The 17,970-nt window shown below is 43.7% G+C and overlaps 1 protein-coding gene across 1 annotated transcript in view; it reads left to right on the top strand.

Annotated features, from left to right (window-relative positions):
* The window catches only part of LOC115318147, an 88,142-nt gene that overhangs the window by 62,249 nt on the left and 7,923 nt on the right, over positions 1 to 17,970 (top strand). Inside the window, exon 4 of the mRNA XM_029977876.4 lies at positions 3,730 to 4,038. Within this exon, the coding sequence (XP_029833736.2) occupies positions 3,730 to 4,038 (309 nt within the window). The remainder of the gene's footprint in view (positions 1 to 3,729; positions 4,039 to 17,970) is intronic.

Here is a 17,970-nt window from a genome sequence, read left to right as displayed (position 1 = left end):
TGCACCCGGAGAAAAATATGCGCGCGACTTTTCCCTTATTAAACCTGAAAATTTGCTGGGATATAATGTGTCTCCAAAGACTGCCTAAAAAAAAAAAAAAAGACCTACGCTCAAGCGGGCTCGGACACCGCAGTTAGGAAAATGTAAAACGGGAGCGTTTTGCAGAATCCAGTGTTTTTGGGTTTGACCAACTATTTTGCAAAAATCTCCAAGTAGAACGCAGAAAGGACGCAACAAATGAAGACAACGGCCTTTGTGCTTCTCCTTGCCCCCGCAGCATCCCCCGACACCTCAAATTGTGACTGACAGCTGCGCAGGGTGTGGCGAGGTCTGCGCATCTTATTATCAATCCTCAGCCAGTCGAGCTTGTTGTGTTAACTGACAAGGACGCCGAAGAACAAATCAGAAAGCAAGACGCGAATAACTAATAAGACATACATGCTCTTCTTGAGCTGTCGCTGACTATAAATTACAAGTCTGTACGCTGGATTTCTTTATGTCTGCTGCGACGAGCGACACGCATTGACGAGCACTGACGGGTGACCACTCCTAGTCTAGATCAAAATTGTCATCACGGGGGGCGCTCTCGGTGGCATCTTGCCTGTGCGCTCTTTGAAACCCATTCGTGCACCAGCGTTCGACTATGTTCTGTCAGGCTACGCTCTCTAGAGGCCAAATTAAATTCACCTGCTCACCCTTGGTTATTATGTCACATACAAGTATACTCAAATGTCTCGCCACGCTTCATGCCAGGCACGAGTGCCCAAGTGACTCGCAGTTGCCACTCGACGTAAGCCCTCACACGTATTAACTAGTGTTCTATGTTTTGGAGGTTCATTTTTCTTCCGTTTGGGAGTGCTGTTTATTCTCGATTTTTGCTGTCGGACAAAGAAAAATTAAAAACGTGTAATGCGGAATTGGAGCGCAGCTCTTGAGGAGGAGGAAGGGAGTGTACGGACGGGAGGGTACGCACCTTCTTTTTCTCTGTACCCTCCTCTCCTCATCCCCTCCCATTTAACGGAAAATGTTCGCTATATCTGCGCTCTACATGTAGCGAAACTTTCCCCGCTAAACTTAGCGGGAAAATTTTCACGCTAAATGTAGCAGGAGATATAGCGAAAATTTTCCCGCCAAGGTTAGTGGGTTAAGTTTCCCCACTAAATTTAGAGGAGGAATTGACGCCACATGACATCAGCACGAATTCAGTTTCCCCGCTAAATTTAGCGGGAAAAACTGCGACGTCTCACTGTGCAACGCGCGCGGTTACGCCGACGCCGACGCCACTCAACCCGGAACTGGGCTCCTAAAAGCTGCGCTCTAAAAACCCAGGAATATTTTGGTTTACCGGGGCTTAATTGGGGCTTATACTAAAGTCACTCAACCCTCAGAATGTAGCACCATCGCCTTGCCTACCTCCTATGCGGCCACAAACAGCAACTAAAATATCGATGACAAAACCTCGTAAGCTGATTGGCTGCTCTGCCTAGGTTGCCATGACAATTGCCATTTCTGTCCATTCATATCGTTGAAACTTCGGAAGGGTCGTTCGGAACCAGTCGCACCAAGATCGCAGTGGAACATTATCGCACTGAAAGCGTTCCTCCTCAGTATAAGAGTTTTGGCACTGTACATTCAATCAACTTACCAATCATGTTTGCCTCCACAGATCTCTTACAAGGGCATTGTTGCTCTCGCGTATTTCAAGACGTGGGCGCTTTCGTGTTGACGCCGCCAATCACAAATGCCGCATGTGGTGGTGGTGAGAAAAGAATCCCTTGTTTCGCCCGTGTGTGGATAGCAAAGTATTCGTATTCAAGAAATTACTTTATAACACGACCTGTCAAAGGAAATTATTATTGGCTCGCCACGAATAGAGGGGGCAAGGAGAAACTGCTAGTAACTCCATGAACCGAAATGGCGACCAAGAGAGAGTTTGGCGCTACTTTTCCAGAAAGTAATGACTTTAATTCAGCCATTGGCGAAAGTTTCGTTCGCAACAACCAAAGCAACAGAAGCGAGTTGAACTCCGGATCAGCCATGACTCATAATGGCTTCGCGAAGCTACCTCTCGCATCGCTTCCCACGCCGCAAGCGCCAAACACTTGGCCATGTACTTCGTCGTTGCTGTCGTCTAGTTTGCTTCGAGCGACACCGGCACAAGTTTGCGAACTAGCTTTTATGTACATCCTCCCGGGAAGATGCGAATGTACAAAACAAGGTCAGGTGTGTGGTTCGCGACAAAATATGCATTATTGCGGACACTTGATTGGGAGTAGTGTTTTGAGTTGGTGCCTAAAACTTTCCGTCAAGCTTCAGTTTGTTTCATTCAAGTACAACCCGAATCCGGTCTTTTTTAAATCTTAAACTCCTTTCAACAACCCCCCCCCCTCAAAAAAAAAAAAAAAGAAATGTTCGGGAGTTAATTTTTGGAGCTTATCGGTACTTACCGGAACAAAAACCGAAGCCTTGTCTTTATTTTACAACATATTGAAACGTAGTCTTATGCCACTCTAAGGCGCATCCACACAGTCTTGTTTAATTACGTTCGCAGAGGTTGTGAGGTTTTAGCCAAGTTATGACAGTGAATGACCGAGGCATTCGAGCTACGCTTGACACAAGGCAGTATATCAAAGAACAGCCAATGTGTACCTGACCTACCGATTACTGGTGGCAAGTGAATTGAGGTCTTGTAATGTCAAACGTAATTAATGCCTAATAAGTGAATGACGCTTAGTAATAACTATTCATTGTTTGATACTCAGTACTATTAGTTTTGAAATTTCAACAAATGGTTTTGTAACTTTATTTCGTCTGAGATTCGTCCCTTCTATTTACAGGGGACCACGTTAAATGCTATTTTTAATATACCCGGCTATTGCCCACTAGTGCAAATAAAAATATATCTCAAACTAAAAGTTACCTTCCTGGCGCATTTTGCTTGACTGGTTTATGATACACCTGGTTCAACCGAGAAAATTAATGTCGTTTTCTTTTTTTGGTTTGCATAAATAAACTCTGCTTTTCAGAAGGCTTAATCTTAGTCAGAATATGACGTCAGCGGTGGGATTACGATATGAAAGTTTGAGAATATGACGTTACCTGATCAAGAAAAAAAAATAAAAGAGAAGGACGAAGACAAATATAAAGGTAAAAGGCGAACACATAAATTTAATTTGGTCAAACAAGGGAGTAGTATTGTGGGAGCCTGTGGCCTTTCTAATCAGTAAAAAATTACCCCAAAAATATTTTTTGCTGGCAAAACATTTTTACTGTAATAAATGGCACAGGTGCCAACAATAATATTCGTTGTTCTTGACGAAACAAGGATGAGAAATTTTGTCTTTCCCTTTTATCGTTTGATCCAGGTAACGTCATATTCTCAACCTTGCGCATCTCATCCAACTGGTATCTTAATAGGGCGGAGTGCCAGCTTTCTGCAATGCGTACATTATTTATGCAAACCGAAAATTCGTGTTTGATTATATCTAACGAACCCGGTATACAACCGCATACAACATGAACAAAAGAGCATAAGCAGACTCATCAGAAATGATATATATTACTCTAAATGCCAATAGGCATTCTAAAAGCAAATAACAATAATATTCATTGAGGGCAAGATGAACGACATTTGCATATTAGTATAGGTATTTGTAAGTCTGTAGTCTATGCGTAAAACAATTTTATAAAGCAACATTCGCTTGGAAGTGTACTTTTTCTGATCTACAGATCCAGGACCTCCAATGTACATAAAACATGACCCTTTTGACCCAAGAAAAACGAAGTTACACTGGACTCCTCCTCAACTCGTGTGGGAACCCCTGGGTCCGTACAAGGTCACGGTGTGTGCGAACCCGGACTTGTGTCCGAGCTCGCGGCAAGTCGACTGCTACGAAGAGGAGACTCGTGCCATGAGCCTGGTCATCAACACAACGCCGGTCACTGACTACTGCGCCGTCATTCATTCGACCGCTTCGTGCTTCGGACAAGTCCACAAGAGTCAAGCCGCAGCTAAGGCATTCAAGACACCCGCCTTTGGTAAGTGTCTTTAGGGGTCGGAGGTCGAATCTGTTAGCACAACGCAGCTGGGAGCACATAGCAATACGCTCGAGCTCCAGAGTCGCTGCAGAGTCCGGGAATTACAGTTTCATAACCACGATGATTAAAACTTAGAGCACATAAAGACAGGACAGAATTAACAGGACACACAATCGCTGAGTCACAATGTTTTGCACGACAACCGCGACCGTGATAAGGGTGCTGCAACCTCCTGGTGTATCGGAGGGTGTGTGTGTGTGTGGGTTTAATTGGTCGTTTAATATATGTTTGCGTCTTCACGATAAAACTTCAGTTGTAACTTCAGTGATTGCGTGTTCTCTTCGTTTTGTCCTGTCTTTTTGCGCTGTACGTTTTAATCGTTATGTCTTAATAACACGCACAAGCTTCCCTTTTGAATATTAATCAACATCCCTGCCCGTTTCGATGTAGATAAATATTGTACCTGTGTGCTGTTGTCTGTCACTGCTATGTGGTGCACGCTAAAGGCGCCCCGCTCGCAGTGGTAATGAAATGGCTTAACATCTCATCAAGAGTAGAGACACCAGACGACCTTTTGCGGATAACTAACCTTTGTTATAATAAACACGCAGAATAATTAATTACGAGGTGACTTTAAATATTGCATTCATTGAGCATAAAAGGCTTTCACTATAAGGTTCCAAACCATGAACTGTCATCATAAAAAGGGGCCTCTACGCCGTGTTTAATATTATTAGATCTATTCATAACGGGTGTTCTTGGTGGGTGAGCAAGGTATGCGCGTTTTGTACTTAGCCAACTTTTGCGGTTAGGAAAAATAACTCTCCTTAAGTGAACTCTATAATCATAATTTGATAAATACTTCACCAAGCGTATAAACGAAAAAGCCTCTAAAAAAAGAAAAACTTACCGAAAAGCAAAAGAAATTTAGAGTAAACTATTTGATCCCCACCATCGTTTTTTAAAGAAACATTGCATTTGTATTTGTAGCAGAGCAATGACTGAAGTACTTTTAGCAACGCAATATCATACTTATGACCGGTAAGTACCCCCGATTTTTTAATATAGCCTGAAGACATCCTGGCATATTTCTAATATTGTGCGATTTTCGCTTGATTCATTGCGTGCGGGTTTCAATCCTCCCTCTGTGTGATGGGTGGATCCTTTAATCATGAAATTGCTAGAACGTTCTGCCATGCCTCTAATATTGTTGGCAGCTGCAAACGGCTTTTGCAGTCCTCAAGAATATTCACTTTCCATCAACTTACAAGTAACTCGTTGTTGTTATTTTAAGATGAAAAAGAAAAAAAAATGGGAACCTATGCAGCATGACCGCTCCTTTCTATGGGGCACAGCCAGCTCCGACTAAGGAAGAAAGGGGACACAGATAGAGAGTACAATACAATACACTTTATTTTTCCAGAAGTACTGGAGGGGTCCCCAGACAAAAAGCTGCTAACAGCAGCTTGACTGGGTCTGGGTCCCCCTTATACATGGCAGCAGCTCGGACGGCAAACATATAAAACACTTTACCATGGTGATAAGAAAAATAAAACAAGGTCACATAACATTGGAGTAGCAGAAGAACAAAATTAGCTATGAATAGTTGAAACAGTAGGTACGTAAGTCTTTTTTGCCGATTGTGTAGATGTTTATGTTGTTCGTGGAACATTTATTTAACACGTATGGTACTTTGTAATGCAATGATTGGAGGTTGTAATTTATGCGGCACCGAGGAAGGAGCCAAGTGTCGACACGGCGCGTGTTTAGATTACTTTCACGTTTCTGAAGTTCAGAAATAAAATACAAAAAATCTATGAGTGTTGGCGATGAGAAACGAAGGGTACAGAGTAAACGATAATTAAACACGCGTTCTACGGGAAGTATCTTATATCTAGAAAATAATGGTTCTGTATAGTCTGTATGAGACACCCGCGATAAAACGTAAAACTTTTTTTTGCAATAATAGTATATTTTGAAGGTTTGTCTTAGTTGTCGTAGCCCATACAAGATTACAGTAATTTAAATTGGACTCAAATAGTGCGTAGTAAAGTTTTAACTTAATACTGATTGGTAGAACATGACGACAGCGGGCAATAATGCCGACAACTCTGGAAAGTTTAGCAATTAGATAGCTAACATGGCTGTCCCACATCATATACTCGGAAAAAAGTACTCCTAAAATTTTATGTTGGCTAACGAATTCAATTTGTGAATCACCAAGTTTGATTTCATTTTTAACCAGAACTGGTTTATTAAGAGATCTAAATAAAATGGCTTTAGATTTTTGGGTGTTTACTTTAAGGCCATTAACATTGGACCACATGTCAAATTTACTTAAGATATTATTCGCTTTACATATCAGAACATCAGCATCAGTAGCAGAAACAAAGAGGCTCGTATCATCAGCATAAATGACAAACTGAACTTGGTGATCGATGTTAACAATATCATTTATGTATACATTAAATAGAAAAGGCCCAAGTATGCTTCCTTGCGGCACACCTGCAATAACATTATGAAAGGAAGAGTAATGACCGTCAATTACTACGCACTGTTTCCTATATTGTAGATATGATGTAAGTAAAGCAAGGGGTACTCCGCGGACACCATAGTTGCCAAGTTTAGCAAGAGGAATGTGGTGATTGAGAACATCGAACGCTTTACTGAAGTCTATAAATACACCTAACGTAAGAAGCCTTTTTTCAATATTTTGCAATATAATTTCTTTTTGAAGTAATAAAGCGGCTTCAGTGGATTTACCTTGTCGAAAACCAAATTGACAGTCCGATAGTATAGATTGTTTTGTAAAAAACGAATTTAGACGTGCGAGTATAATTTTTTCAAGTGCCTTAGAGAAGATAGGTAATACTGATATAGGCCTGTAATTATTCGGGACGTTCTTATCGCCTCCTTTATATATAGCAGAAACTTTTGCCAACTTCATGTTTGCTGGAAATTGTCGAGATGATAATGCCAAATTATATATGTGTGCTAAGCATGGGGCGATTATATCTATTACATATTTAGCCGGCTTTATTTGTAATTGATCAACGTCACTACTTTTGCTGTTTTTTAGTCCTAAGAATATATTACATATCTCAATTTCGTCAGTTGGATTTAGAAAAAAAGTATCGTTATTATGCCTCACAAATGAAAGGGCACTAGGATTAAAAGCAGTGGGTTGTTCAACCGAAAAGTGAGTGTTAAAGCATTCCGCCAGACTTTCATCGGACATAACTTGACCGTCTATTTTTAATTCACCGATAGAGGGGGACACCTTTGTACGATTTATGACTTCATTTATTATTTTCCAAACCACATCAGGGCGCTCTCTAGTGACATTATGGAACATATGCTTATAGTATGAAGATTTTGCTTTTCTAAGTTCAGAAGTTAGATTATTCCTAAATTTCTTAAAAGATGAGAGCCTGTTTGGGTCCCTCGTTTTTAGGAAAGCCGTGTATGGGCGGTCTTTTTTATGCATCATTTTAATGTGTACGGCGGTCACCCAGGGTTTCCTTATCTTTTTGTTTACGGTTACGGTTTTTAACGGAAAATGCAAATGGTAAAGTTCTTTAAAAACGTCCAGGAAAGTATTATAAGAGACATCGACGTTTAAGCTAGAATAAACAAAGCTCCAGTCACAGTTAAGAACTGCATCCCTAAATGCCAGGAGGCAGTCATCGGACATTTTACGGAAGGTGGTGGTGCTTTTCACTTTTTTCGGTGTTTTATAATTTTGTATCGACAAGAAAATGGGAATGTGGTCACTGATACTGCAGCTTATAGTGCCAGATACCTTAACTTTGGTTGTAACGTTCGTAATAAAAAGATCAATTGCGTTTGACGTGGTTTGGGTGATTCTAGTAGCAGACGTAATTACATTTACAAAGCCGTTGGAGTTGAGTGTACTACTGAGAGAATTTGAATAGAAGGAGGCATCTAATATGTTAACATTGAAATCGCCGCCAAGAACAAGGCGATAGTTATTTACCGAGACATGGTCAAAGAAGCGCTCAAGAAAAGAAATGAAGTTTCCAAAATCTGCCGAAGGGGGGCGGTATATAACAGTAAAAATAGTGTTACCACATTTTAGAGTTAGTATCTCATAATCGCTTGATATTTGAGAAAACGCATGTAGCAACTCACATTTAATAGAACATTTTACGTGAATAGAAACACCACCACCACATTTATCTGTTCGGTTCAAATAGAAATGATTATAACCTGGTACAATGAGCATGTCAGCTTCATGCTGATACCAGGTTTCCGTAAACATTATTATGTCAAAAGAAACACCGCACTGATTTAAATGTAATATGAGACTGTCATGTTTTTTTGTTACGGAACGGGCATTTAGGTGATAGATTAGAGTGTTATCTTTCGATGACAAGCAATGACCAAGGTCTACAGGCAAAACTAACTCCCTGTATTCCATTGCAAAAAAAAAAAAAAAAAGAAACACAAAGAGACCGAGTAGATAAGCTAACTAATCTTCTCGATGTCAGCTTCATTTTTGATTGGAACGAGTGGGGAACCATCGGCTTGACGAGCAAATATTTTTCCATTGCTCACCCAGACATGTTTCCAGTTCGACTGCCGCTTCTTAGCAATCGCTTTGCCAAGAATACGTTTTAATGACGGGCAAAGCTGCTCGTTCACAAATATCGGCGTATTTGTGTCGAGGCCTACATCCGAGTTTGTAAGGCGCTTCTTTTTTGCCTTTTGAAGTATTGCGTCGCGCTTGCTGCGGTTTACAAGCTGTAGGATTATGTTTGTAGTCTCAGTGTCCCGCGTCGGTACACGATGACAGATGGCGATATCCGCTCGAGTAATTTGTTCCCCAATTGATTCTCCCAGTTTACGAATCACATCTGGAAGTACTTCGGCATCACGCTTGAGGACTCCTTTAATTTCCAGGGTGGTGTTCTTCGAGTACTGCTCAGCGTCCGTAAGCCGATCCTGGCAGTTCCTCAAGCATGTTTCCAGTTCATCGCACTTATGCGAGAGATTTCCGTTCTCTTTCTTTAACTGAGCGTTTTCCTTAAGTACTGTATCAAGCTTTTTCTTTATGTCTTCAAACTCGCGGTTCATAAAATCCATACTATCCTTCGCCTCTTTAACATCATTCCGCAAGTCACGTATATCACTTCTAATATCTCGTTCCAGTGTCTCCCTAAAAGTCTTCCATTCCTGGCGAAGTTCATCTTTAAGTTCATTTAATAATTTGGAGATTTCCTTCGTCATAGGGGATCACTCAAAAACAAACAAAGCAAGCAGACAGGCGTAATTTTCAAAAGCTGTGGCAGCAGCAACGGTGACAACGCTTAAAGTATTTAACGTAAGAAATTGGAACAAACCTGCAAAATGACGGGTTGTAAGCGTGCTAGCTCCTGCCGATGCTGCTGCCAAGTGATGGAAGACGAGATGCGTGCGTCTTTTGTAGCGAAGAGGGGCTGACGTCCCCTAGCTCTTGACCAATGGCACGGTGTCCTGTGGAAGATCAACGCTGGGTAGATGGCAGCACAACAGATTTGCAGTCTGGCAGGCCACCGGGACACAGGGATGATGATGCGTTCTTGGATGGGTTGAGAGCACGGTCTGCAAAATGACGGGTTGTAAGCGTGCTAGCTCCTGCCGTTGCTGCTGCCAAGTGATGGAAGACGAGATGCGTGCGTCTTTTGTAGCGAAGAGGGGCTGACGTCCCCTAGCTCTTGACCAATGGCACGGTGTCCCGTGGAAGATCAACGCTGGGTAGATGGCAGCACAACAGATTTGCAGTCTGGCAGGCCACCGGGACACAGGGATGATGATGCGTTCTTGGATGGGTTGAGAGCACGGTCTGCAAAATGACGGGTTGTAAGCGTGCTAGCTCCTGCCGTTGCTGCTGCCAAGTCTATGTACGTACGGTTTATGATTGCGGTAGATGCGGTTTCTGAAGGATTATGTACGCTGCGTTTCATTGTGCAGATTTCTATTCATTCCTAATGGGAGCTAACTAGGCTGACTTCACTTTGAATATTGGCACTGATACCGCTAGATTATCTGCTATACCCAAAAATATACCTTAACTAAGCGAATATAGCTGGGACCAAGGACATGCCAATGGGCCATTTTCAAAAGTCTATGAAGCGGCACTGGCGGCCGCCATATTTTGGCAACAGCTTGCAGCGCGAGGCGTGCGATTGCATTTGATTTCATTGTAGAGCTGACGCAGCTATCATGTGGATTATTGGACCCGTATACTTCGTGGTCTGTGACGCCGCACCCTTGTTCAGCACATGTTCAAAGTGCACGCCGCAATAATGGCGCGCTCGGACTGGTTACACACTAGCCGCCGGAGTCCGCACACTTATGAAAATGGTGTAATAATTAATCGCCTTAGAATAGGGTTACCATAATACCGTTACCAGAATCAAACGGGGTAAGGAAGTGGAAGAGAACAAAACATTTTCGAAAACCGTTATATTATACCACAGTTGTTCTAAGCAACATCAGTGGAAATCATATTCAATGGCAATGCGTTTCCTTTACATGTTGCCGTTCAAGTTTCAGTATGGCACTAAGAAAAGCCACTAAATATGCTCCCCGTAAAGTATGGGCACTTTATTCTTAAATTCTTTTCTTTTTTTCTTTTTTTTTGTGGACGCTGCCATTTTAGTGTATAGCGCAGCACGGGAGCAACAGAGCATACGCGAAATGCGTGGCGCCATCTAGTGGGGTGCCGAAAAACATGCACCGTTTCACCAGCTGGTTTCGGCGCTGGCGAAGGCCAGCGCCGAAGCCCTTGCGAAGGCCAGGCCGAAGCCTTTCGCGCCCTGGCAAAAGGGCGCGAAAGCGTCGTTCCAAAGAATCCTTCGCTCGCACAAGCTCTCGCGCAGAGAAAACGCTTCGGAAAGCCAGGCGCCCGAATCTTTGCCGGCACTCAAAGCCAAATTTAGAGTTGAAGTGCACGTCAGCCATGTTGGTTGTGGCGAGAAGAGAGCAACGACGGAGCGACGAGCACGTACATGCGTAAGAAGAGTGTAGAGCAATACTAACTCTTAGGCTCGCAGGTGTGGGTGAGGATCGATGACGGTGAGCATTAGGCCTCGATCGTGACCGACAGCGCTACGAAATTTACAAATAGCAGAGGAATCTCGACACAACAAAGATGGCTGCGCACAGACTGTCGCCAGACTTTCGAACGACTTTGCGTATGGTCTATTGGTGACCGCTACCATTCCCAAATTGTTGCTATTTCATCAGGTTTAGATACAGTGTCATGAAATTTGGGCTGTAGCGTTTTGCTATGTCGGGGAGTAATCTAGGAACTCTGAAGGATGGAAAACCGTTTCGCACAGTTTCAAACAAAAATTGATATAACTGGCAACAATGATTTTATGTATATCAAAATTGTTGTAACCTGGTTCAGGTGGCAAATATATTTATTTCGAGAAGCCGAAACTAAGCAGGTCCGGCCGCCAGGAACATACGGTGCCGAACGCCCGAGCTGCCAGCCACGCGAGCCCGTGCCCTGGCTTGATGATCCCTTCGATAATGATAGCAGGCTGTCTGCTACATCTACCCGATTACAAAGACTGGAAGCGCTCCGGTGCCATGCGTCTTCGTTGAGGGTACCTTGGGATGTGCTCCAAATTACGGTGTGAAGCTCCTGGGCTTGCTGGAGTCGGAAATTTCGTTGGAGACGCAGTGCGTTCCACCGGTGGACTTCTGCTGACCGGAAACAGGAGGCCTTCGAAAGCGTCGGATGTGACTCTGTTCTTTAGGTGGTCAGCATGCACACGGCGAACTTTGAAGTTCTCATCCAGGACCTCGAAAATCACGCTGCCTACCCTTCCTTGAATCACACCCTTAATCCAGTGCTGTTTTCTCAGAGGGTGCTTGATCCAGACTTTTTGGTGAATTGCGAACGAGCGCGAGTTCAAGTGGCGGATCTGTGGAGACCTGGACGGTTTGGCCGAGGGTTTTACCAAATCAAGCACAGTCCTATAGTGTCTCTGGTGCAAAAGTACGCATGGGGCCTTCCCAGTGGATATATGAGGGGTAATGCGGTATCGCATCGCAAATTGGCTTTCGACGAGTTGGCATTCGTCGAAAGCCTGCTTCCCGCATCTTTAGTATTTACATCACCATTTGATTCTTTTAGAACTACATTCACCAACTATTTTTTGTCTCTTGTTATTTTTTTTTGTATTCATTCTCATACTGTAATATGGTTTTTTACTTGCCCCTCCCCTGCGTAATATCCTCGGGCCTTGAGGGTACTGAAATAAATGAATAAATTGGCCTTGACCCTTCATTCCTCTTCAGTGCCTAGTTTGACTCATGCATTTTTTAACTCCATACGCTATATTTAGGGTATATCGTTGTCGGCTTAAACCGAATAAAACCGGTAAACGTACGCCGAATTCATTTCTCCGAATTTTGTTTTTACTGAAAGAGGTCAGTTTTTTCCAGGGCGTTTGGAGGGGGGGGGGGGGGGTGACTCATTACTGACCGTATGACCACTTCCTTTCGCAGTTTGCATCTTGTTTTCGAGATCAGTTCAACTTTCAAAAAAGTTCCCGGGGCGCAGGTGTCTTCAGGACGAAAGCTGGGTTTTTGAACCTTACAGGTTTTTGTGTGCAGAATTCTTTGTTCAAATAAAAGAGTTTAGTTATGAACTGAACAATGAAGATCATGGGCGTCCGTAAATGCGGCACATTTTAACAGCTCTAGCTTCCGTCTACTGGAGGGCATAAATACGATGGTTTTATTGTCGTTTCTGTGGTCCGCGCGAACTTATCACCTCTCGCAGTCGTGAAAATATGGAAAAAACGCACTGAGTAAGTACAATGCTTGCGAATTTCTGGATTTTGATATTTTCCTCTCCGTCCGAAGTAGTATGGTGACGATCATGTTCGGCCTGTGTACAAATACGAGCACACGACGATAATGGCAGATAACAACAGAGCCCCAGTTCGTCTTGCAGATCAGGTCCCTTCGGCTGCCACAGATTGCAACAAATAAGAAAACCAGTACATGGTTTACTCACTATACATTTTAAACAAACGCTTTTAAAAACTATTGCATTTTCGTCAGTATACTGGTTTTCGTCAATAAACTGAAAAGAAGTGAGAAGTTTATGAGTCTACAAATACACATCGCAATAAACCGAAAACTTCTGTTTGGAATTAGAAACGAAAAAAGCACGCCGAATTTTAAAATAATAAAAACCGAAAAGGCCAAACCCTAACTATACTGTCAATGTCCTGTTTTGACGCTGTACTATTTGGTCGCGGTACTGTTTTGACGCCGTTCTCTTCTGTCACTGTGCTCTTTTGTGCCCTTTTGACGCTGCGCTGTTTTGTCGCTGTGCTGTTTTGACACTGTGCTGTTTTGACGCCGTACTGTTTTGTCGCGTGCTATTTTGACGCGTACTGATTTGTCGCCGTGCTGTTTTAACGCTGTGCTGCTTTGACGCGTGCTGTTTTGACCGTGCTGTTTTGTCGCGTGCTGTTTTTTTCATGTGCTGTTCTGTCATGGTGCCGTTCTACAGCTCACTTTATAGCGGCAATGTTTCGTTAAAGGCTAAATGATAGTGAGCGACGAATTATTAATTGTTTGCCGTCCCACATAAGAGATGACAAGACGGCACTGTGTAGACACCTGGTCTACACCGTGCTTCTATATAGAAAATAAGTGATCTTACTTTTAATAAATTAAGAATTAAGGAAGTAAGAGGTATGTCGTTTTAAGAACCAGGCAGTCAGTTTCGAAATGAGGTGAATGTCGTCCGACCAGTCGTTTTCCATAATCACTCGTTCTCAATACCACTTCGCTTGCTCAGGGGAAATAAAAACTTAAAAAAGAACTAGGAAGGCTCCGTATTTTATTCGATGCTCTCCTAAATGTTCTACGCTCACCCTAGTCAAGTCAGCTGTCATTCCAAAACAATAAAAAGTGTTTTGTTTTTTTTTACAGGCCCAGATCAGTAAATAATCTACGCACAGCGTAAAATATTTTTGGATGGAAAACGAACGTTGCTATTCTGTAATATACAGCTTATAGATCTCTCCTCTATCTTTACCCAAAGCAAGCAATGTGCGACATTCCGCTTTTAACTTGCATCTTGAGACACCAATCATATCGAAAGACTTTCGAAAATCTTAAACATAACCGGAACGTTGCGAAATATTCCCGCTCTAATATATGAGAGTTGTGCCTCCCGCCTCTTGCCTGCATGGCCTTTCTTGAGCTCTAATGAAAATGTTAAGTATATCCGGTCTCACTTTTAAATAATTACTGCCTAACTCTGAGCACCCTGAAGTAAAATCTCGGGAAAGAGGCTGCGACGTTCGGAAGGTTTGTCCTTTTTAGCTGTGCTTTACTGCACGTCCTGGCTGCAAAGAGTGAGAAATGAATTGCCTTGCTTCATCCATTGAAATAGAATAAATGTGCGATAAAAACTGATGGAGTTTTTAAAGAGCATCACTTTCTATCGGGATTTAGTGGAAATATTTTCGCGCGCAACTTAGCGGGGAAGTTGTGCTGTCACGTCACTCTGCATGATGACGAAACGTGAGACTTCGAGCTCACGGGACACAGTAACATTGCGTATTACCATGACGTCACATCGCACTGTGATGTCACGTGACACAAAACACTTCGCGTTATATTATGACGTCGTATGGTGAGATCAACACGAGCAAGACATTTCCGTCGAAGGTTCTCACTTAAACCTATAGGCGGTATTCACTGGACGCAATTTTTGAGTGCACTTTCCTCTGGCGTGCTCAGCACAGGTTCACAGTTACAGGCAAGTTGACCAACCGGGCAATATTTTCGTTGGATAGAGTTTGGTGCACAGTAGCTTTGCATTTTGTTCCGGTTCGCTTCCGGTTTGAACCATTCATTTGAAATAACGGTTTGGCTACCGGTTCCACTGAGCCCGAACCGGTTCAGACTGGTTCGAAACGCTACCTTAGACCGCGGCCGCCAATGCATTTCTTGTTCTAAACCAACCAAAATGTACACTGCTCTCAGTCCTAACAAAAATTGTTGCCAACTCGGCATCATTCGCATTAATAAAAAAAAATTGTTGACCATAAGTAGCTTTCTTTACAAACCTTAAATTTATCGAAGCACGATTGTATGCAAATTATTTAGCTATACGGGCGCTCGGGAAAAGTACCATATTGCAGAACTCACATATATGAAGTCAATCAGCCGGCACGCAGAATGACTCCGCGACAGTGGAACAGACATCTAATACCCATGCCACACGGGCAACTCTTATGCCATTTACAACGAATGACATTCGTGTGATCAACGAATCGGCTCGCGATCTGTCGCGCGTGGAACGCCCCACGCTCGGAGTGTCGCGCGCTGATTGGCCCATCGTTCAAATATCATTCGTTGTAGAACGCATAGGAGTTGCCCGTGTGGCACGGGTATTACTCTCAAACTACCATAATTGAACAACGGACCGGAATACCAGACACAGAGCAAAAACAAAAACAGGCGGCATGCGACACTTGACTAAACAAGAGATAACTAAAATGCTTTCAACGGACAGCGTGAAGAGTCCAGGCGACTGGCGTCGCGGCGATTGGCGTCCCGGCGACGGGAACCTCGCCGCTTCAGTGGCGACTCGTTTTTGCCCTTGCGGAAGAGACACATGCCAACAGCCGTGGATTTTCTTTTTTTTTTTTTTACTTTGTACCTCTTTTTTTATTTCTTACTATTGTACAGCAACAAAAAAGTAAAGAAAAACACACGCAGAGAAAAAATAGCTTTTTTGACTCTTGGCACAGTGAATATACACACCTTTCACCTGACGGAGAGCGGCGGGCGCTACGTGCCATCCCAGCAATAGACCATTTGCTATATAACCCAAGCATCAAAGGGACTGCAGGGATTGGTGTTCCACGCGCCACACGCGCACGCCTTCCCGTTTAAAAGATTCGAAGTAAATAACCAAAGTAAAGCGTTGACGTGCCCACCGTGCAAGATACCATTTGTTTTAGGTATTTGCTTTAGAAAAGTTACTACTGCTGAAGCCAGCACGTGCGGCGCGTGGAACACCAATCCCTGCATTCTCCTTGATGCTTGGGTAATATAGCAATACGTCTATTGAACATGGTTAAAATCGCGCACAAATAGAAAGGAATAGTGAAGAGGGGAGAGAGAAGAAACAAGCGCAAACTCACAACTCGATGTGTTGAAGGAAGAAAAAAGAACAGCCCGCGGTATAAGCTGGAGCCAAGGCCACACTTGCACGAAGGCACCCGAGCACGCGGAGGACACGCGGAGAACACACATCATCAACCACACTCAAAACGATTGTAGAAGGGTGATTTCCTAAGGATGGCTGACAGAACGCTCGCCTAGGCGGAGTATACTAAAAGCTTCAAAAATTTCCCTACTGTGTGCTTTTTTTTTTTTGTGGAGTCTGCCAAATATCGGTCTTTTTTGTAAAGAAGGTGTACACTTACACGCTTGGCAATCCAGAGGAAGGTGACCCCCCATCGGTGAATTTAGAGAAAGATTATGCTCCCTTAACCGGTCATTAACACACCGTCCTATCTTTCCCACGTAGGATCTACCTCAGGAAAGGGGAATGCTATAAACCCCTCTGGTTCTACCAGTGGTTTATACCATTCCCCTTTTCTGTGGTAGAGCCTACGTAAGACAGAAAGGACGGTGTATTAATGGCCGGTTAAGGGAGCACAATCTTTCTCTAAATTTAACGGTGGGGGCTCACCTACCTCAGCATTGTCAAGCGTGCAAGTGTGTACACCTTCTTTACAAACAAAAAACACAAAAAAAAAAACGATAATTGGCAGATTCCACGAAAAACACACTAGGGAAAGCTCTGAAGCTTTTAGTATAGGCAACCTGCAATGCTGTTTGGTCTGGCGCCATCTAGTGACTGAAGCAAGAAATATTGGGTACCCCTGGGAGTAGCGGCTTCATTGTTCAAACGTGAGCTTTTACTCTGGTGGCGCCGCTTAGCCTAGTGTCTGAAGCAAGAAATACTGGGTATCCTAGGAAGTGGTGATCGCGTAACGTGCCAGTAGAGCGGAAGCTGCGGCCCTGGCGGGCCAATCGGAACTTGACTGCGTATCACCGGAGCGCGCCTCAACTCCGAAGAAGTATCAGGCTTTTCGCTGCGTCATGCTCCAATATGTGTGCGTTGCGCTCTTATACGTCGCGCATTTTGAAGCCTTCGGCACGCAATGTGGCGCTTAACGTTCACCCTTTGCCAAGTTACAACGAGACAGGGTGTAACCGTGCCCTCTGACGCTGCTGGCGCCGCCTGACCATTGCCGGCTGGCTATACACCGCCTAGGGGAGCGTTCTGTCAGCCATCCTTCTGTGGCTTTTACCGACAAGAAAATCGTCTTTCTACAATCGTTTCGACTGTGGTTGATCGTGTGTGTTCTCCGCGTGTCCTCCGCGTGCTCGGGTGCCTTCGTGCGATTGTGGCCTTGGCTCGAGCTGATACCGCGGGCTGTTCTTTTTTCTTCCCTCAATACATCAAGTTGTGAGTTTGCGTTGTCTGTTCTTTTTCCCCTCTTCATTGTTCGTTTCTATTTGTGCGCAATTTTAACCATGCTCGATCACTACCAACTCGCCCAACTAACAACTTTATCCCAGCGACTTCAGCGACGTAATCGTTTCTTGCGACTGCGCGCCCCGCGAGTCGCTTCTCCCCACAAGCGCAACGTGACAATCACGCGGTATCAGACCGATTAATAAAGCTTGGACTTGGGTTTGGGCTAGTTGGTTGTTCATTGATAGACGTGCTGCGCTGCGAAGTTCTACAGAACAAACGCGTGACCAAAAATTGAAAGGAAAAGGACGAGTTTACATTGAGATGAGGAGAAACACAACGAACTGGCGCCCATTCGTGTTCGTTGTGTTTCTCCTCAATTCAATGTA

Source organism: Ixodes scapularis, unplaced genomic scaffold (genome assembly GCF_016920785.2).
Source record: "Ixodes scapularis isolate PalLabHiFi unplaced genomic scaffold, ASM1692078v2 ptg001264l_1___fragment_5__unscaffolded, whole genome shotgun sequence".
Taxonomy (NCBI): Eukaryota; Metazoa; Arthropoda; class Arachnida; order Ixodida; family Ixodidae; genus Ixodes; species Ixodes scapularis.
The sequence above is the reverse complement of the archived record's forward strand: the minus strand, read 5'-3'. Positions and strand labels throughout refer to the sequence as shown.